General features: G+C 41.0%; 1 protein-coding gene across 1 annotated transcript in view; it reads left to right on the forward strand.

Annotated features, from left to right (window-relative positions):
- WDFY1 (WD repeat and FYVE domain containing 1) overlaps positions 1–22,816 on the forward strand; it is a 45,371-nt gene that overhangs the window by 3,733 nt on the left and 18,822 nt on the right. The window contains exons 2-6 of the mRNA XM_073359932.1: positions 8,772–8,839; positions 14,545–14,618; positions 15,858–15,912; positions 17,514–17,664; positions 21,542–21,654. Of these exons, the coding sequence (XP_073216033.1) occupies positions 8,772–8,839; positions 14,545–14,618; positions 15,858–15,912; positions 17,514–17,664; positions 21,542–21,654 (461 nt within the window). The remainder of the gene's footprint in view (positions 1–8,771; positions 8,840–14,544; positions 14,619–15,857; positions 15,913–17,513; positions 17,665–21,541; positions 21,655–22,816) is intronic.

The raw sequence follows: 22,816 nt of genomic DNA on the forward strand, positions 1-22,816 counted from the left end.
CTGCCAACCCTGAACAGCATTTTATGGCACTCTATCTCTAGCCCCAGAGCTATCAAAGGCCTGTTGCAAACAGTGGTGGTGGTGGAACTTCGCACAAAAAGGTTGCAACTACTTTTTGTGATGGTGTTAGGGTTAATAATGGGGTTGCTGCTTGCTCTCCCTATAATAATCTAGAGCTTGCTCAGATAGATACTGTATCCCCAATTCATACCAAAACATTCCACCTTTTTTAAAGTCCAAAATGTCTTTTTAAAAGTGACACACCAAAGGCGGTAAGGAACTATAGCTCAAGACTGAGAGTCTATAAGCAGTCCTATAATCTGTTTCATTAGTCCAGGGAATTATTGTTTTGGTTCTTGGATTCTCAGGTTTCAGCATTTGTTGCATTAGATTATATGTAAGAGAGTGCTTGCTCTCTTGAGAGTAGGGGGAATATAAGATTGTCATGTATCTCTGAGCCACAGCTTAATATGGTATCAAACTGTTTGTTTGACTTCAAACTTTGTGCTCATCTGCTTTTACTTCAGAACAGTGCTTGAACTTTGAGACATAGGAGTTGTACAGCATAGGTGGCTGTTCCATACAGTAGCATCTCACATCTGCTGGCAGCAAAAAACAGGGATAACAATGGGAGCATTCTATCCCTCTGCCCCTCCCAGTTTAAGCAGCATGCCTCTGGAGTAGATTGTGGTGTAGTGGATAGTAAAACTTGATACAGGTAACATTAAAATCAAGTTGGCTATGAACTAGTACTCTCCTCTGTTGTGCTAAGCATGTTTAACTATGACTGTACTAGGTAGGGTTTTATTAGCATTCAAACATTCCTTCAGGAATGTTGTAGGTTATTTTTTTTAAAGGCAGTGCAGTGCTTTCAGTCAAGTTTGAAGTTTGTTGGACTAATGTGTGACTTTCCTGCCTTAGTTCATGCATAATATGCAACAGACCTTCGGTGGGTCGTGGAATTTTGCTATTGAAAATGTTCTGCAAAGAGGGAGATAGGGATCCTAGAAGAGTGAGCATTTGATCATTGTTCCATCATTGCTCCTATTAGGATTTCACTAATTGCTTGGGGTTTTTTGTCTTGTCTTGAAATGAAAACCCCCAAATGAGAATTCTGGCACTTATGGCTAATGTAGTGCCCATCTTTTAAAAAATGGAAGAAGGAGGATCCCGGGAACTACAGGCCAGTCAGCCTCACCTCAGTCCCTGGAAAAATCATGGAGCAGGTCCTCAAGGAATCAATTCTGAAGCACTTAGAGGAGAGGAAAGTGATCAGAACAGTCAGCAAGGATTCACCAAGGGCAAGTCATGCCTGACTAATCTAATTGCCTTCTATGACGAGATAAATGGCTCTGTGGATGAGGGGAAAGCAGTGAACATGTTGTTCCTTAACTTTAGCAAAGCTTTTGACACGGTCTCCCATGGTATTCTTGCCAGCAAGTTAAAGAAGTATGGGCTGGATGAATGGACTATAAGGTGGATAGGAAGCTGGCTAGATTGTCGGGCTCAACGGGTAGTGATCAATGGCTTCATGTCTAGTTGGCAGCCGGTATCAAGGGAAGTGCCCCAAGAGTCGGTCCTTGGGCCGGTTTTGTTCAATATCTTCATAAATGATCTGGAGGATGGTGTGGGTTGCACCCTCAGCAAGTTTGCAGATGACACTAAACTGGGAGGAGAAGTAGATACCCTGGAGGGTAGGGATAGGATACAGAGGGCCCTAGACAAATTGGAGGATTGGGCCAAAAGAAATCTGATGAGGTTCAACAAGAACAAGTGCAGAGTCCTGCACTTAGGACGGAAGAATCCCATGCACCGCTACAGACTAGGGACCGAATAGCTAGGCAGCAGTTCTGCAGAAAAGGACCTAGAGGTTATAGTGGATGAGAAGCTGGATATGAGTCAACAGTGTGCTCTTGTTGCCACCAAGCCCAATGGCATTTTGGGATGTATCTGTGGGGGCATTGCCAGCAGATGGAGGGACGTGATCGTTACCCTCTGTTTGACATTGGTGAGGCCTCATCTGGAGTACTGTGTCCAGTTTTGGGCCCCACGCTACAAGAAGGATGTGGAAAAATTGGAAAGAGTCCAGCGGAGGGCAACAAAAATGATTAGGGGACTGGAACACGTGACTTATGAGGAGAGACTGAGAGAACTGGGATTGTTTAGTCTGCAGAAGAGAAGAATGAGGGGGGATTTGATAGCTGCTTTCAACTACCTGAAAGGGGGTTCCAAAGAGGGTGGATCTAAACTGTTCTCAGTGGTAGCAGATGACAGAACAAGGAGTAATGGTCTCAAGTTGCAGTGGGGGAGGTTTAGGTTGGATATTAGGAAAAACTTTTTCACTAGGAGGGTGGTGAAGCACTGGAATAGGTACCTAGGGAGGTGGTGGAATCTCTTTCCTTAGAAGTTTTTAAGGTCAGGCTTGACAAAGCCCTGGCTGGGATGATTTAGTTGGAGATTGGTCCTGCTTTGAGCAGGGGGTTGGACTAGATGACCTCCTGAGGTTCCTTCCAACCCTGATATTCTATGATTCTATCGTGTACAGCACCACTAACAGGAAACATCCCTCCCAAAACCAAAAACACTCTTGTTATGGAACTTGCTCAAAGTCACAGTGAGTCAGTGACAGAACCAGAACTCAGGAGTCATCACTCTCCCACACTCTGAATGCTTATCATGCTGACTCTCCAGCCTTTCACAACGCAGAGCAAAGGCATAAGCTAGTAACTCTAAAGTAGCTGAAATATTGAAATCCTGGAGGTTTTTAAAGAGAGTGAACTAATGTAACTTAGATATTCAAAGGTTATAATATGTTTCAATATTATCTTGTTGCACAGTGGTTATGTATTTTCTTTGTGTTATGGAGGGTGTTCATGGAGGCAGTGGCCTTGTTAAACTAGCTTTTCAAGTAATGCTCTAAATGCAACAGCCTGAAGAAAGCTGCTTGGGATGAAACTTTGGCTTGGCTTATGGCTGAAATTATTAAATACGCTTCGATTTTTATGCAAGTTCCAACTTCCCAGTAGTGATGGTTTCTTGAACACGATGCTAGCTATATTCTCAGTGCTAAACTTTTTTTTCAGCTACAGTATTTATTTGGTAATTCTCTTCCGAAAATTTGCCACAGGCTTTTCAGTAGCAGCTGTGATGAGTGAGTCAAACACATCAGTATATAGACTAACTATGTATCTTTTTTTTAACATCACAGAGCCACCTCCTTAAACTTATGGGTTCAGCTTGCACTTCCTAAATAATTTTATTTATTAAACTTTGTGTGGCTTTTATTTTTTAAGCCCTGGTTGGGAACTTACAGGGCATCACTTCTCAACATTGTAAATGGTTGTGGAGGTAGCCAAAAGACCCTCAGTGCAGATCTCACTAATGTGGGTTGATCATATCCTTATGGCACTGTAGCACAACCTTTGAGTTACTGCTATGCAGGTGGAACTTGGGTGCAGAAAGAGAACAGTTCCCTAATATTCTATTCCTGTGGGGATATTTGTTCAATGATTATCAGTTTCAAATCAGTTTTTCAGCAGATGCAGGAGGTTGAGTGCTACTCTTGGTAATGCTGTTGTAGGTCATAGTGTAACTCTGAACTTGTGTTGATGCAAATGAGAGCAGAATCTAATCCTGAAACTAACACTGCAGTTAGTTTTTTAAATTGGTTAGTCTCTAAGGTGCCACAAGTACTCCTTTTTGCGAATACAGACTAACACGGCTGTTACTCTGAAACCTGCAGTTAGATCGTGTTTGTCTGTTTATCCAAGCACCTGTGACTTCTATCACAAGACTGATAAATCTCGAGCAAAGAAAACTATTTGTAATATGAAAGTTTCCAAGGGAACTGGAGAATACTCAACAATTTCTTGCTAGTTCTTGTTTCTGTAGGCATTTGTCTGAGCTTTTGTATTTACATGAAATACATTTGAACTAAACTAATTTGCAAAGTAGTCTTGAATTTCTTATAGTTCGTATGTAAATCAAGGGGTCAATTCAGGGACCATTAGAATTCATTGGCATACCTTTCAGTGGCTTGTTTGGGACCAGGATTTGGCCCTGGGGCAATAGTTTAGATAGTGGAAGAAGTGTTGCTTCTGTAGCCTATATAAATGCAGCTGTAAATTAAGGTTGCATATATAAAGATGTATCCATAATTTCTGAAAGTAGTGCATGGTGGCTGAAGACTTCTGTCTTCTAAGATTAACTTTGAAAGAAGCAATATTGATTGTAAGGTTTTGAAATAGGGACTGCATCTATGTACAGAAGATATAAAGATTGGCCCACTTGTTGGATGCTATCCTGTGACTTGGGAAATCAGAGTTCAGTTCTTTGCCTTGTCTCGGCCTTCCTGTGTGAGCTTGGGCAAGTCACTTAATCTCTCGGTGCCTCAGTTCCCCATCTGTAAAATGGGGATAATATGTTTCTATCTCATGAGATGTAGAGGATAAATGAATACATAAACTGAGGTGCTCAAATACAGTAGCGATGGAAGCTATGTAAGTTCTACCAGTTCATGTTTACAGAACACCTAGCACAATTTGATCCCAATATTTATTCAATCTTCTCAAGGCTACTTTAACTCAAATATGAAAATCACATTTTAATAACTAATGTGAACTTTAGTTCAGTTCAGACATGCTGATACTGACCAGTAATTAACATTTCCTGACAAATAGTTTATTGCATCTTTTCATTTCAAGTTTAGGCTGCAAACTCTGCTGTTCAGGCTCAAGGATGCTGGTTGAATTAGATTTTTTTTAATACTCTGTTCTGGAAACATGTCAATGGTAGTGTTCCGTTCAGTTTGCTGGAGATTTACGTTGTTCAGTCTGCCAGCAAATTGTGCCTGCCTTGAAATTTTTGTTAGCCTATCAGAATTATTTGAAGCAAAAGTCATTAAGTGCTACTTCTTTTAAAGCAGAGGATGGTGTTTGTGGTGTACCAATATTTGCACACTCAGACTTGCTAATGGCACAAATGCAGATTTACTTTCAGTTGTTGTTGTTTTTTCCAGACTCCTGGCCCTTGCATTTCCCTCCAAAAAAGTAGCCTAATTATTCAAAGAGGAGTAATTTGAATTTGAAAATAAGTTGGAGTTTAGCTGCACTGCATGAGTTGATGGAGTTCTGCAGAATTCCAGAACTTTTCCTTGGTCTTAATGTCTTCAGAAGGTTATCTCAAGTGACAAAATGTTCAACCAATGAAACACCAAGTGAGAAACTCCAATTGCTCAAATCTTGAGGACACAATAAATATGGTTTGTAACAGCTTCTGAAAAATACTTCATTTTAAATTAACATTTCATGCATGCTATATACCACACAATGAGTACAAACTGAAATTCACATATGGGCGTAGCTATGATTTGTAATATCTCTAGAAATCAGTTTGTCACCCTGGAGGGACTACTACTTTAGTGTAGCCACTTTTCACTTTATATTACATCCCAGAAAAGTATCCTTTAATGATCACTTGAAATAAACAATGTAACAGAATATTTTACACTTCTGTTGTATCTGCGTTAATGGATTAGCCTCACAACATCCATCTAAAATATTACCTCTGTTTCATAAGGAAATCTGAGTACAGAGAAGTTAAGTGATGCTATCTACAGTTACAGAAGAGTCTATGGAAGGATAAGCAAGAACCAAATTCCCTGGAGTTCTAGTTCTGTGTATTAAGCATTGGACCATTTGTTGAATAAAATGGGGTTGAGAATGGATTGATAATGAAAGAGCTGGGATTCATGAGTGATTTTGGCTCTAATGTTGTGGAACTCCTGAAATGAATAGTGTACATAAGAGGGGTATGTGGAAAGATCATTATTTGCTATAGGAGCACTCATTCTAGTACCTACTTGTATTAGAATTGGCATCACCTACCAATACGGTGACCAGATAGCAACTGTGGGAAAAAATGGGACAGGGGGTGGGGGGTAATAGGCGCCTATATAAGGAAAAGACCCCCAGAATGGCACTGTCCCTTTAAAAATGCAACATCTGGTCACCCTACCTACCAAGAAGTTCACTCTACTGTTCAGGAAGAGGAAGAGCATTGCAGCTGCAGACAGCTAAGAGAGAAAAGAGAAGTGGAGAAATCAGTATTGGCTGTATAATTAGTCATTGCTGACAAGGGTTTCTTCAGATTTTGCTATGCTTCATAACATTATACATTTACGGTACTAACAGAGGGACTGGAGCAATAATATTCTCATCAGTCTTGAATGATTGCAAAATGCAAACCTGTCACTGGTGGTTTAATTCTTATCTGGATTTTCTTTTAAATCAAAATGAGAAGAAACTTTCTAAGAGATTTGTTTGGCTGACCTTTGCAGCTTGTCTCCAGCTATGTGGCCTTCAATGAGAGGAACTGTATCTTTGTAACATACTATATGCACCACATTCTCAAGAAATTATCTGACTAGCAACACACTGGCAATGTTATGTCTTCATGGTACTGTCTTCAAGAACAGTGAAATATACAAGAGACCTAAGAGGAAACAACGGCTATATATGCTTGCAAAATCTGTAATGAATTTTCTCAATTGTTATGGTTACTGCAGTTCACTCTTCTGTCATTTGAGAACAAAGATAATTGAATTACTTTGGTCAAAAGTGAAAGAGGCTTGAATTAGTGCAGCTCAAAGCTGCACTTAGAAATTCTTCAAACCTTTTTGGTGAGTGTGATGAAGTTGCATAAAAAGCAGCAGGTAAAATGATCTGAACTTTCTAAAAGCTATGGAAAAAATAATGGTGGTTATAGATTTTTTTAATAGCAGTGCCCAAATGGAAGGAGCACGTGGACTTTTTGGGAACAATGTTATGAATGGTTCACATCTGCCCTATTAAATGAGGGAAAACAACCCCTGCTTCTGGAAAGCATAATTTCTGGATCTTGCCACAGTCTGTGGATGGTGGTAGGGGAACCATGTCACTTACTCCAAATAAGGCACATTTGTGGCAGATAACATATCTAACTGAGGGATTTGAGTGGAGTACAGTATGGTGCATGGGATGACATGTTAAATAAAAATTGAACAGCAGCTCGATGTCCAGCCTTCCTGGGGGAAATTGGGTATGTGGTCACATATGATATAACTTTAATAATGCATATGCAAAGTCGCCGGTGTTAGGAGATGCATTGGCAACTCTAACTTTGCCACGTCAAAACTTTGGCATTCATACCAGTATGAACTGCAAACTGAATAGCTTTTTTTTTATGTAAAATTTTTGGTTGTAATTCTAATATAATACACTGTAGTCCAGCCTTGAAAATACACCAATCCAAATGCCATATCTGTTTGTCCTCTTTCTTTCTTTTATTGTAGTTAAAATTAATTTAGTTGTCTAACAGTCTTGTGTGGGTGAGTTTAAAAAGTAAGCTTGCTGTAACTTGTGACAGGACATAACTCTTCTAAAAAGCAATAAAATTGCCATTCCCCCTGCCACCCAAAACAATCAACCAACTACATCCAACATTTGTGAAAACAGTGCATGTCTCTCTCTTTTTTTTAATTTGAATATCATATTTCGTGGTAGTCTCTTGTAAATGTGATTTCCTCATTCCCTCATGGTGTAATCTGTAACTACCATCAAGATAACAGTATAAATGGAGGTCCAAATTACTCTCAGCCACAAAAGAGGAGACTAGGTAACAAAGCCTTGGAAGAGTGGAAGTTAAAACTGGACAGGAAAAAAAAATCTACTTGAATCTTTCAATTTTTATTTTTAAATCTTCTGCCGAAACTTTTTTAAAATGTCGTGTCTCAAATATTTTAAACTTTCTTTAAATATATATCATATAAAAATATGGGTTTTCTACTTCTAGCTGTTCTTCCTCCTCTTCTTCCCCCGCAGCCCCAAAAAACCTTCAGGGCAGGCACAGGAGCAACGGTACTAAATTTTCTGAAGATCACTTTTTCAGCCCTTTCCTTTCTTTTTAAGGACCTGATACTGCACCATTGGATTCAATGGGAGCAGGCCTTATATGCGCAAACCTGCATATTGTCTCCATTTCTGTTCTGTTTTTGTTGCTAATTTAAACAGATCAACAGTTTTTATTTGCATTTTATGTACAAGGGAATTCCCCTCAGCAGTACGTGATCTCATGCCAGTGCATGAGACCAAGAACAACTAACAACAAAATAGGAAAATTGGTCATACATAAAGTAATCCTAAGATTATGCATGGAGGAGGAAGGGGAACGTGCAGTGGAATGGACTACAAAAGGAAGGGATTGAGCCACCATCACTGCTACTGTTAAATACAAGGGAGCAGCCCTGAAAAATGCAGAGAATCAGATTGGGTCACCCAACTGATCTTTTTGACCTACTGTCTGTTAGTTTGAATGTAATTATGTAGTATAAACATAAATATGATGATTATGTATAAAATGTGGTCTAGTTTGACAGTAGGATGACCTGATGCTTCCTGGATCAGGCTTAAATCTCTTCTTTTTGATTCTGACTGACAAAGAATATATAGAGATGTGATGAATTATTCTCTGATGGAAGGGTTGAAATAGTCTTCCTCAAAGCCTGCCATACCTACTCAGATAACATTACAACTGCTGTGGAGGAAACTGTTCAGAGTACTCTCTGAAGGCATTATCCTGTACCATATTAAAATGGGGTCGTAGAAAAGCAGAGGGGTTACTTGAGTCTTTATAAAAAAAAACAAACAAAAAACACCCCACCAGTATAGGTGTAACGATTGATATACAAGCTTACAACTTTTCTTTTTCTTCCTCCTTTCTCCTACATCCTGCAGAACAATTCGAGTATGGCTGAAAAGGGACAGTGGCCAGTACTGGCCCAGCATTTACCACACAATGTCATGTAAGTAACACTATACGTAAATGTTATGATTATTAGTGTTGATTACTAGGTTGAGGCAAACATAGAGTCCATTCTGTGGCTATGTTGAATTCTTAATGTTAAAGAAAAGTAATTGTAATTTATTTATGCTTAGGCTATGTGAAACCCCATTTGAATTAGAATAATTTCACACTAATTGTAGATAAGCTCAGAAACAGAAATATTTGCTGAGTTTTTAAGTTTCAGTATAAATGTACTAATTTTTTGTCAAAATAGTTCTTTAGTCTTATGTTTTGTTTTAAAGGGCATTGTGCCAACTCATATAATGGGGAACATCTTTAGTAATGATGTCTCATAGTTTGGCAACATTACACTTATATGCACTTTTTAAAGGAACACTCTCAAATTCTTTAGGTCTGAATTTGACTTAAAGTTTCTAGGGGGTGTGTGTGTGTGTGTTTGCTGGATTCTGAATGTTTAGCCTTAAAACTCTTAATGAGAAATTAAAAACTGAAAGAGCATCTTGTTTATCTATGTAGTATTATTGGAATCAGAAGTTGCTATTGCACATGGTCCTGCTAGTGTATTTAAATATTTAGGAGTTGATCACAGGGGGTAAATGCTTACTGTTAGTTGTGATGCATCACTTCTTAAAACCTGAATGTATTGCCCATAAAATCTCTTCTGCTTTAATCTTTCTGCCTAAAGAATCACTACTTAAATGTAGAGCTGCTGCCTAGATGCTTTACATAAATGGTATTAAACCATGACAGTCTAGGATATACACAAACATAGGGCCAAGTGCTGCAGTACAATCAAAGCTACCATTGAAGACAGTGCAAGTTTTGACTGAGGACTGCAGGATTTGGCCCTTAACGTTCTGCTCTGTTTTCTCTGGTACAGTGCACGCCAACTAACAAATCTTAATTACAGGCTGAGCTGAACTAACCACTGAACTTGTGCATCAGCATCATTTTTTCTCAACCATTAATTTTTTAAAATAAATTTTGGGGTAGTCATGAAGGTCAAGAGGACTGGAAAAAGCTAATGTTTTTGACAAAAATTGGGTTGTAAATTAGGATCCAGGAAACTGTAGGCTAGTTAGACCGACATCAGTCCCAGGCAAAATCCCAGCCTTGGAAAAGCTGATCTGGGATGCAGTCAGAAAGAATTACAGGATTGTAGCACGATTAAGCTAATCAGTATGTTTTTACAGAAAAAACATCTTGTCAAATGTACTGGTTTTTGAGAGTTTGGTTGATAAAGGTGGAAACATAGTATGCTTAGACTTGTAAGGCATTTGATGTATTCCCACATAACGTTCTGTTTTGGGGAGGAACCTCTTGAAGATCAATGCAGCCCGTATTGAATGGATGAATAACTAATAGCTCACAAAAAGTAATTATAAACAGGGAATAGTGATCCAGTGGAGGTGTTTCTTGTGCGGTCTGTCTGGGATCTGTTCTTGGCCCAATGCTATTCAATATCTTTGTCAATGATTTAGAAGAAAATATAAGATCATTGCTGGTAAAATTTGCAGATGACACAAATTAGTGGAATGGTAAATGATGGGAACAGGTTAGTTACAGGACCTGAATCATTCGGTGGGCTTATTTGAACATGCATTTTAATGTTGCCAAATGTAAGGTCATACATCTAGGAGCAAAGAATATAGGTCACACTTGTAAGATTGGGGACTGTATCCTAAAAGCAGTGAGACTCTAAAAGGTTTAGGGGTCATAGAACACAACCAGTTGAAAATGAGCTTCCAGTATGATGGTGTAGCTAAGGGGATGAATGTGATCGTAGGATGTATAAGAGGGATAATATCAAGAAGGATTCGAGAGGTGGTATTATCTCTGCATATGGCATTAGTGAGACCATTACTGGAATGCTGTGTCCAGTTCTGGTGTCAACAGTTTTTAAAAAGGATGTTGAAAAACCGTGTAGGTTCAGCAAAGAGCTACAAGAATGAATCAGGCAGGGTGGATTTGATTTAAATCATGATTTTAAATCACTAGTCAGACTCGATTTAATCATGCATTTCTACATAAAAGTGCATTCTTGTTGGTTGTTATAACCTTAATACATATTCTTCACAACTCAGATGTAAGTTTCATTTTTAGAAGGTACACACTGTATATTTTTAAAATAGTTTAGTTTGAAAACTTTTCAGGTTAGTTTTACAGCTGTATCAGAAGATGAATGATTGTTTGGTTATTTCATTTACCAAAGGTAATTGAAGCAGATATTTATGAAGTCATTGGGAGGTGAACTATCTCCAATTCAACAAGTTAATTATTAATATTTGGAGGATTTTCTTGCCATGCTGAATTAGGAGGAGAGAGGTAAGGGAGTGACTCTGTGTACACAAATTTGCAGAGGGACAATAGGATTGAGGTCTGTTATTTCTCACCTCTATATTTTATTTATTTAAAAACATTTTTGTTATTAACAAGCATGTTATCTCTGGAGACACAAATCCACAGTTTGAGAACCGCAAAACTAAGCATCTGATGGTATCTTCTAGACCAGGGGTCTGCAACCTATGGCACGCGTGCCAAAGATGGCACGCGAGCTGATTTTTTTCTTTTCTTTTTTTCTTTTTTTTTAATGGCACGCTGCTGCCTGCCAGGTCCCAGCCGCCAGCCCTGCTAAGCCCGTTGCCGCACTCAGGCCGGGACCCCGGCAGGCAGCAGCGTGCCATTAAAAATCCTGCCCGCCCTGGCCAGGTCTTCTCCGTGTCCCCCTTCCCCCCACCTTGCGGGGGCAGGGTGAAGAAGCTTGGTTCTGCCAGCTGCTGCTGCAGGGCAGGCAAGCTCCCCCTCCACCGCTGTGCTGGCTTCCTGCCCCTCCTCTTCTCCCTCCCTGCTGCTGATCAGCTGATGGCCCTTGCGAGGGAGGGAGCAGAGCCGCAGCGCGCTCTGGGGAGGAGGCAGAGAAGAGGTGGGGACAGGGCCTTGGGGAAGGGGGGTGGAATCAGGGCATATCCCCTCCAGCCCGCTGCCGTGAGCCGCTCTGGGCAGGAGGCTGGGACCATCCCCAGCCCTCTGCCCTGACCCCTGCCCTGACCCCTGCCCTGACCCCTGCCCTGACCCCTGCCCTGACCCCAGCTTTGACTCCTGCACCCTCCTCACACACCCCACCAGCCCTCTGCCCTGACCCTGGTACCCCCACAACCCCAGCCTTGACTCCAGCACCCCCACAAATACCCAGCGCCACCATGTCCTGATTCCTGCACCCTCCTCACACATACCCAGCCCCCCCATGCCATGACCCTCCCCCATTCTTATCCCCACCCTGAGCACCAAATGGGAGCTCCTGCACCCCTCTGCCAGGTAAGCACTCCACACCTAAACCTCCTGCCCCAACCCTTAGCCACCTACCTCATACTAACTCCTGGCCAGATCCTACACCCCAACCCCCAGCCTGCTTCTTCACCCCCAGCCCTGTGCTCAGTGCACTCCCACCCTCAGCTCAGTGCAGAGAGAGAGGAAGAGAATGGGCTAGAAGCAGGGAGAAGGTAGGTACCCACTCTGTGTGGGCAGGGCCGGGATCCCAGACCAGCAGCGAGCTGAGCAGTGCCGGCAGCCGGGACCCTGGCTGGCAGGAGCTGGCAGACGGAACCCCAGACCAGCAGTGGGCTGAGCCACTCAGCCCATTGCCGGTCTGGGGTCCCAGTCCCTGGCCCCGCTCAGCCCGCTGCCAGTCTGGGGTTCTGGCTGCCAGCTCCTTGCTGGTCTGGGGTCCTGGCAGCAGGCCCCGCTCAGCCTGCTGCCGGCCTACGTGAACGGAATCCCAGGCTGGCAGCGGGCTGAGCGGGGTGGTGGCGTAAGATCAGGATTTTAATTTTAAATGAAGCTGCTTAAACATTTTGAAAAACCTTGTTTACTTTACATACTGACAATAGTTAGTTATATAATATATAGACTTATAGAGAGAGACCTTTTAAAAACGGTTAAAATGTATTACTGGCACATGAAACCTTAAATTAGAGAGAATAAATGAAGACTCAGCACACCACTTCTGAAAGGTTGTCAACCCCTGTTTTAGGCTGAGCACTTAGTCCCATTGGGTAGATAGAAAGATTAACCTAAATTTATACAGAAGCCCCTAGACCCCCTTAAAATTGAGTACCTAATCCATGAACTATTGGAACTCATTTACAAAACTTTTCTTAAACATTATGTGAATATATTGTCTCATACTATAGAATTAGAATTTATAATCCCTATTCCATGATGAGTTATCTTTGAGTTATAATGTATCTTAATTAAAACTATCTTTAGGTACGGTTTTTTCCTCAAAGCACTTTATCAAAAAAAATCTGATTTTAAAAAAAAAAAAATTAAATCATTTTTATTCACCCTGGATTCAGGGTCTGAAAAACAAACCTTCTAATGAGACTCTAAAAAAGCTCTATCTATGTAATTTATCCAAGAGCAGTTTAAGGAGGTGATGTGATCATAGTCTACAAGTGCCTATGTGGGAAAGAGATTTGATAGCTTTTTTATCTAGCAGAAAAAGACATGAGATCCAGTGGGTTGGAAGCTGAAGCTAAACACATTCAGACTAGAAATAAGGTCCTCGTTTCACAGTGCGTGTAACTAACCAATGGAACAATTTGGTTAGCAATTATGTGGATTCCCCATCTCTTGAAATCAAGACTAGATAGTCTAAAAGACTTACTGTAGCTCAAACAGAAGGTTTAGGCTTGATACAGAAATTACTGGGTGAGGTTCTTTGTCCTGTGTTATGCAAGAGATCCAATTAGATTATTGGAATGGTCTTGTCTAGCATTATGTATCAAAGGAAACTGGAAAAAGAATCATTAACTTTAAGTTGTGTTAGATGTGCAAAGAAATATCTGCCAAGGTATTAGAGGAAAAGCAGTAAATCAGAGCCTCTCCCCCACAAAAAGATGTGGCTAGTGTTGCGAAAGATTAATCATTTTGGTGATGTAGAATTTGTGATGAAATGATTTGTCACCCTTATTTATTTTTGCATTAAATTTTATTACTCTTTCATTGTCTGTCTTGTAGCTCGGTTCACCACATTCTCACTAAGTACGTCTAAAGACATTCTTCCCTTTTTTGAAGTTTCTTCTGGTTTTGTAATGGGCTCTCAGAATAGACTGCATATAATCAGATGAGAGAGAATCTTTTTGCAAGGCTGCCAACAGAATCACAAAATATAATTGTTTACCACAACAGATGTGCAAGGTTTGAAATGCATGGTCGGACACGAGGTTAACATGCGATCAAATATTATTTCTGCCCTGAAGTCTGCCGCCTCTAGCAGTACCTTATGCCAACTCAAGAAAGGTCCTGAATAGTTGCTCTGGTATGCAGTTCAAAGACTTTGAACTTGAGATAACATAGCAAGCTTCGCTTTTAGATGTCAGCTTCTGTGTATGAACTCTTCAAGCCAGATTTTCAGTCCTGGTCAAATTCCATTTGTTCATTCCAGTTTGTGGCTGGAATTAATGGGGTGTGTTTCCTTTACAGCACTACTATACCTTGCTGTAGCCTAGCAACAGGGAGTTAAATCTTTCAAACAAAACAAAGACACACACAATAAAATAAGACCATCTCTTCAGTTGGAGCCTGACTGTGAATCTGTTTATCAAAACCAGGCATCTTCCTTCCTAGAGGCCAAAAACATTCAGTGTTAATTGTGATATGATATGTACTTTAACAATTGTCTTGTGATGGTCTTCTTGGCAGCTCCTTGTTCAGCTATGTCTTATCATCATGACAGCAGAAGAATATTTGTAGGCCAGGATAATGGTGCCATTATGGTAAGTTTTTGCTGCTGCAGTTTCTTTTAAGAACACAAGTTAATTGTGAAGCTTCTTTGGTAGTGGCTGAATAATTGCAGACTTGACTGAATTGTCCATGAGCAGTATATATAGCCAGCCCTTTATTTTATACTTAAATCAAGCTATAGAATAACTGAAAACTGTTTGCATGTTTTAGGGAAGTAATCTCAGTTTCCTTGCTGTGGGGCTTTGTGTCCTTGTGTTTGATTCTAGTCCGTAGTTCTTGCACACCTAGCTCTATGGCATTAGTGTTCAGCCCTTTCTCTGTCCTTTGTGTGGGTCACCCAATCATGCATCCCTCGCCTCATTCCTTGGTGCAGAGGCTACATCCTTCCTTGTCTCTCCTGTTTTCTTGTCGTGTTTTACACTCTTGTTTTTCCCCCTTTGTTGCCACATGTACTTTCTCCCACAAAAAATGTTGCAGAGAGCAACCCTCTGTTACAAACAAGGGGAGAAAAGGGTGGCGGGAACACACAACTAATCTCAGAGAAGGGATGAAAACTTGTGACTGCCAAAAGCTTCACTTCCATAAGAAATCCGTAAAAATACAAGGTGATGCAGGTTAGGGTAACTGTTAATACCTGATGAAATTTCTCCTTTTTTCCTTCCAACACATTGTCTTTGGTCGACTTGATTCCGAATGCAAATCCTCTGTTGAAAAGATGAGTGATTCATCTTCATGCAGCTGATACAAATAAATCTGCACTTTAATCTGTGATCAGCGTGGTACTGAGTGTAGTATCTGCCAGCCTGTGGCTTCCAAGGGTTGGTCTCCACTAGAAAATTAGATTGACCCAGCTATGTTGTTCAGGGGTGTGTAAAATCCACACCCCTGAGTCACATGGTTTAGCCAACCTAAGTCCCTGTGTGTACGCACTATGTTGATGGAGGAATTCTTCCACCAACATAGCTACTGCCTCTTGGGAAGTGAATTAACTACAACGATGGGAGAACCCCTTTCTTTGCTGCAGTAAGTGTCTATACTGAAGTGCTTCAGTGGTGCAGCTGTATTGTTTCAAGTGTAGACAGGCCCCGAGGACAAACCTATCTTTTTGTAGCGGGATAGGTGGTTGTTGGCTGCCAACTTAAGTCTGTTGCTTATATGAGGTTATTCCTGTGTTCTTGGTGGTAAAGATTTTCCTCAGTCAGTCTGATTCCCATTTCAACCTGAGAGGATGTGCCGTTTTACTTCATCTAACTGTGTTTCCTTGATATTAGGAATTCCATATCTCAGAAGACTTCAATAAGATGAACTTTGTCAAGACGTACCCAGGTAATACAGCATGGGGTCTTCACTAATGTGTTTACTTCGCAGATGAGATTTTTAAAACATTCGATACATTGGGAGGCACCTTCATAATTGAGCCTAGACATTGACTCTAACTTTAATAGTAGGAAAGATATCGGTAAATTACTTGTAATTACCTTTTAATCAAAATAGGATCAATTCGTGTAGCCCAAGTATAGGATTTTAGAATGTTTAACGTCTAAAATTATTTTTTGGCCATAGTCTTACTGCAAAGCTGCTGGCTTCATTGTGATATAGTTGGCTATGGAGAACATTCCTTCTGAAAAGCTTTACATTCAGAACCAATATAAAGAAAACAAAACACTCTGACGGTCTGACCCAAATCTTTTAGAAGTTTGTGAGTGGGAGGTGGTTGCAGTGTGAAGGTCATCACAGGTGGGAGCTAGGAATCCCCAAAGGATGGAGAGTAGGAGCTGTATTAAAACCTCACATAACTGTAAGGTAATGTGCTGAATGTCTCTAACTCTGGTTATATTGTTCAGCACTGATCAGTGGTTATACATTTGTGGATGCTTTAATCTGCAGATGACTTTCTAAAGGGGGGAAAACTGATGCAGTACTGGTGTCTGATATAAGGAGAGGGGGAAATTCTGCTCTTTAAAAACAGTTTGGTGGTATAGTCCTAATAGAGGGTAGTACTTACGTAGGTGCAATAATTAGGCCAAAATGCCTGTTAGTAAACACTGGGACTCTTGGGTCTTAGTTGAGGTAGTAAGAACTGAGTAGTACAGTAAGAATTGAAATCATACAAGATCCCCATTCATTAGGTATTTCTGGCAGAAGAGGGGACTACTGTATTAAAACTAATGTAGATGAAAGATACAAGGTTCTTTCCAAGCATTATTTAGTATTCCTTCTAAAGAATGTACAGCCAAATTCAGTCACTTCTATTCCACGGTTATTAATTAATAACTTGACGATGTACAGAAGACTTTGTACTGACGGCTAAAAATATAGGAAAACAAAATACAGCTTGTCTTATGACTTCCCATCATCCTCTAATGGAAAAGGGTGCTCTTGTTTAAAAGAGACCTTGTTTTTAAAAGCTACAAAAGCCCCTTTATCCTAAAAGCAGATGACTTTACATTTCAGTCCAAAAGAAGTATATCTAATACACCCTCCCCCTATATTCTTTCTTCCATTTCTGTCTCCTCTACATCTTCTTTCTTAAATGATCTCAGCACTGTACAGAGTGCTCTCACTGGAGTTGAGTTGCCAGCATGCCCTCAAAGGAGAGGGACCCTCACATTTCTATGTGAGGGAAATCACTAAATGAAAGGACAATTCAAATGAGCTGACTTCTTTTTCTGACATGCCCGATTCATTAAAGGCCAATCACTGAGATGGAAAATGCAAAATAAATTGAGAACTTTGCTAACCTTATCAAACTTTGGGGCTGCAGTAAGTGTGACAGAGAAAGTAAAATTCTTTCTTCTGGCAATTACTTCCCCCCCCCCCCCCGCCGCCGCCAAACACTTTCAACCTGTGTTTCTAACTGTGTAACTGAAGATTTGATTGAAATACTTCTATCTGAAGTGCTTAGATCCTTTCCTTTATTTCCACAGCTCATCAGAATCGGGTGTCGGCTGTCATTTTCTGCCTGGTAGCAGAGTGGGTTATCAGTACTGGCCATGACAAGTGTGTCAGCTGGATGTGCACCAGGAGTGGGAATATGCTGGGAAGACATTACTTCACCTCTTGGGCTTCATGTTTACAGTATCCATCAAAAATGATCACGTTACTAACAAATCACAAGACAAAATTTTATCATTACAAAATCCACTGCAGTATAGTTAGCATAGAAAGTATTAAATAACTAATACTAAACTACACTTGGCAAAATTCAGTCGCATCTTGTCATGCTGTATCTTTTTTTTATTTTTCAGTGTATTTTTTCACTTATTTGAATTTAGAGTTCGCAATCTACAATGGCTCCCCCGGTTAATAGTATGATTCTACTGTTCAGATTCTCTAAAATGCATAGCTTCTAGCTTACAAAATTACAAGAATACATCTTAAAGATACTGAAACTTCTGTTCTTCGGTTTCTCTCCACAGCACGTATATAACTTGCTATCCTGTTTATCCAGGTCATTCTTCTGTCAAAGAAAAATTTTTAATTAAAAAGACAATCTACAAATGCTCATATGATTGTTGGCCTCCTATACACATTTAAAAATTGGGATTAGACTGAATTGTTAGTAATTAAACAGAAACAGGTAGCTTATATGGTATGCAGATTTGATTTAAGAAGATGGAAATAGCATGGCATCTTATGCACTGAAGGCACACAACTTAAGTATCTTATCCAGAAATTTAATACACAAAGTATGAACGTTGTCGGCATCTGCTATGTCTCTCCAAATTGAGGCATAGTGTAAGTCGACCTCTATTAGGTTGATTTACAGCCACTGCAGTGGTGCATGTCCAAACTACCCTTTTTGTGTCAGTGGTGCATGTGCTAACCAGGAGCGCTTCCACTGACTTAAGAAGGGGAAAGTGGAGAGCTGAGAGACTGGACTCTCGTCTCCTTTGGTAGCTCCCTGCCAGGACCCCAGCTTCTCCACCGGCTCCCGGTGTGCTGCCCCTTCACCCCCTCGCCCCATTGCCCACAGGGAGTGGAGGAAGTTTTCAGCTGTGAAATTGACAAGGCTTCCAGGCTCCTGCTGGGGTGCTGTGGGGGCAGCTGTAAAATTGACAAGACAGCCAACAGCCAATGTAAAGGACGTAAGTGTCTTCATAGACACTGTGCCGACATAAGCCTTTCCCCTCTCGTGGAGGTGGAGTAGTTATGTCGGTATAGTAGTGCACTTACATCGGCGGGAGGAAGGCTGTAGTGTAGACACTGATATAATTAGGTTGACATAAGCCAGTGGCTCTCACTTTTTTACTGGTGACCCCTTTCACATAGCAAGCCTCTGAGTGTGACCCCCTCCTTATAAATTAAAAACACTTGTTAATATATTTAACACCATTATAAATGCTGGAGGCAAAGTGGGGTTTGGGGTGGAGGTTGACAGCTCGTGACCCACCATGTAATAACATCATGACCCCCTGAGGGGTCGAGAACCCCTGACATAAGCTGTCTTATGTCAACCTAACTGTGTAGTGTAGACCAGCCCACAATCTATATCCCAGAATAAATCTTACAAGAGATATATATTGTATGGGGTGTAGTTATCTACCCATCAGCCCTTACGTAGCCCCTTTCATTAGGGCTATTTCATGTCCTATTAATATGTGCCATATTTTCGACAATCAATTCAGATTTAGCTAGTCAGAACATAGAGATAAAAAAGAATGAACTAGTTGATCTTATGGTTCTTTCTTCCTTTCTCTCCTCCCTGTCCCGCAGTAGGATTGTTCCCTACTGTGTATTTTCTAGTCTTCTGTCTGGGTCAGCTTTAAATTCCAAAGTGACAAGGCCCACTGCTTCCCTTGGAAGCCTGTTCCTCTGCTTAGTGGATTTTGTTGTTGGAAAGCTTTTCGTGACCTTAAGCCTTAAGGTTTCCTCTCATTACTCCTAATGATAGGCCATTGTGCTGTACTTAGTGACTCTTCTCTCTGCAATTGCAGACTGATGTGCCAATTTCCTTTGCCAAACTACATATCTTTTTATCCTACTAAATCTGTCAGTTCCTCCAGCTTCGTGATCATGTTTGTCTGATTTCTTCTAGACTCACTCCATTTTGTCTGTTACAAGGTTCAAGGAATGAAATGCTTAGGTGGGAACATAATTCATAAGCTGCATAGCCAGAGCTGTTTATAAATGGGGTCTAATATCTCTTAATGTGATGCCTGTGTATCATTGGCTTAAACTAAAGTGCATCTTTTTTGCTGCTTAATACTGCAAGCTTGTGTTGGATTTCTTGTCGTTGGATATTTTAACATTCCTGGTTTTGTTCCTTTTATTGAATAGGTGTGTCCAGTTGTGGGGCAAGGCCGGAAGCAGGGGAGATGAAGGGGCAGGGCCCAAGCTGGAAGGGAAGAGGCGGGGCCAGAGCCTCTCCTCTTCTGGCAATGCTGTCTGGTGCAGCACGCAGTGGCTGCACTCTCCCAGGCAGCCTCTGGCCACGCTGCTTGCCTGGGACAGCCCAGGCAGTGTGGCCGGAGGCTGCCTGGGAGATTGCATTAGTGGCTCCACACATGCCAGGGGGACGGGAGCAGAGCTCCCCCTCCCCCTGCCAGGTAATGCGAGATGGGGAAGGGGACGGGGAGAGGTTGGGGCCCCTGGGCTGGGGGCAGAGCAGGGGGCGTCACATGGGGGGATCATGTGGTGGGGTGGGGACAGGTCACATGGGGTGGTCACGTGCCGCCCCCCCTTAGCTGGTGCCCCCTTTGTGTCCCCGCTACTAATTGCCTCACTCCTCTTTAAAAATGGTAACCCTCCAGCAGTATAGTTCCCCAAACCATGTGCCAAGGGATTAGCTCTATACCAAATAGAGAAGAATGCTTCATGCTGAATTGCCAACACTGCTTTGAAGCATGTGTGTTCTTTTGAGGTCTATGCACTGATTTGGCCTACCACACTTAACTTGCAAAACACAATACCAAAAACTGAAAGTAGCTCTGTCTTCCTACATTTGTTTTTTCTTGGCGATGCTCTGTTTCACACCAGTCTCTTCTCAGTGAGGTATGTTGACATAACAGTACAGAACTGTGCATAATAAGTGCTCATTACAAGATCTATTCACAAAACAATCCGGTGTTCTCCTCCAACCCCCGAGTTCTCATCCATAAGCATCCAGTGGAAACTCTGGTCACTAACTAATCCTTAATCATTTCAGTGAATATCTGGAACAGATTGCTCCTAGGAAAGGGGGAAATTTAGAATACTTTGTTTTTAACAGAATGTTTTCTTTAGCTTTCCATGGCATGGCCTTTTATTTTCCATGGCAGTCTCTGGTTTTGTACAGTGCCACACAAAGGGCCTTTAATCCTGATTAGGGCGATATAAAGTACTACTGGAATACAAATAATGCAAATAGGAGGTCAGTAGATACCTGCCATGGAAGGTAGGGCTAATTAGAATTTCCAGGTACTCTAATCCTGAGACACAGCTCTGGCTTCCCTTAGGCCCTTCCGTAGCAACAAGACTCTCTTATTTTCCCCCCTTTCCTTGACTGAAGTAAACGAGTAATTTCTGATCCTGTTTGTCATTAAATCTGAATATAAGGTACCTTACATAGGCAAGACTCAGTTCCATGAGTTCTTCTGCACTTTCAGGTAAGTAAAAAGTGGATTATTGATCTGTGTCTAAACAAGACTCCAGTCTAGTTCATAAAATATTTTGGCACCTCTTGAGTTTCAGGAACATCCTTAATTGAAGGTTCAATTATTCTTGCACTTTTTAAACTTCTGGTGAAAGCAAAGCTGAATATTTTTTTTAACGTTGTTTCTTTGTTTACAGGTTTGTACTACATCAGCACTCTAGTATTTATGTTTATGGGACACTAACGATCTTTTCAGTATGGTTTTTGTTGGTTGTTGCTTTAACCGGTTTGTTTTTTAGTCATGCTGGCAGAGTATTCTTGCTGTAAAGAGAAGCAAGTGAGACTGAAAACAGTTGGTGGTGTTCCTTGACTTATGTTCAGATATGACATTGAAACCCAGCATGCCTTCGTTGGGGACTATTCTGGACAGATCACACTGCTGAAGCTTGAACAGAACACTTGCACGGTTATCACAACGCTCAAAGGTCATGAAGGTAAACTAACTTTCCCCCTTCACTTCCCTGGCTAATTCAGTCTCTGGTAATACAACTTTCTGTCAGCAGAAGATGGGAAATGTAATCAAGAGCAGGTTCTTACCTAAGCTCTCGAGTTCATTGCCTGTCACCACTTTCTGAACAAAGCTTTCTCCATACAGAGAAGTTTTCAATAAAACTCATACGTCTTAAATTAGCAGGATATTTAAGTAGCTAAGAACTCTGCTTGTTTCATAGGGAACTCTGGGCTATGGTTCATATGGGAACTCTGCTGTGAATGACATTGCCATCATCCTAGGCACCAATTATAGAACATGAGCTTCAAAGTAACTGCCTTAAATGGTGCATGTATATATGCCTAGCCCATCTTACAAAATGGCCCACCTTACAAAATGTCAGCCTATATTCACTAACATGTAAAGGAATGGCTCCATCTTAGTGTCTAGAATGTTACCACTTTAAGGCAGTGTGTCTTGTACTTGTTTGTATAGCGATCAACATTGCTATCACCGCATGCTTTAATCAAATGTAAGAAAACTTTGCAAAGCTGTCTAGAGGAGTTTGTAAATTATGGGATAAATTCTCAAGTTCATGCACTGGACATGCATTTCATATCATAAGGTGTTGGTAGAATCACATAGGGCCTGTGTATTGAGTAAAAACTAATTCTTGTAACCTGATGTATGGCACAATATGTGCAGTGTTAGGTTTTGGCTCAGTTTTGCCTGACCCAGTTCTATTTAAGATGTATAGATATTATGGTGATGGTTGATGTAGATTCTTAGGTGTTTATCTAGGGTGTGCTTCAGGGTGAGGTTATTGAGGCAGGGGTATGCTGAAAGGAATAACTAAAGTGACTTGCTTTTTCATGACCTCATATGACTTAGAATCCAGAATAGCAATTTATCGGCCTGCTGTATTAACAATGCTGATCTATTGGGTCTCAAGGCTGTGGTCCTGTGGAAAATGCCAGTTTCTGCTTACCTTGTTGCTGGCTGTAAATGTTAGTTGGTAAAGGTTTGTTTGGTTTGTTTGGTTTGTTTGGTTTGTTTGGTTTGTTTGGTTTGTTTGGTTTGTTTGGTTTGTTTGGTTTGTTTGGTTTGTTTGGTTTTTGTCTGTCTGTCTAATACTGAATGGGCTTCTGCAATGCAGATCACCATGA

The sequence above is a fragment of the Lepidochelys kempii genome, chromosome 9 (genome assembly GCF_965140265.1).
Source record: "Lepidochelys kempii isolate rLepKem1 chromosome 9, rLepKem1.hap2, whole genome shotgun sequence".
Classification (NCBI taxonomy): Eukaryota; Metazoa; Chordata; order Testudines; family Cheloniidae; genus Lepidochelys; species Lepidochelys kempii.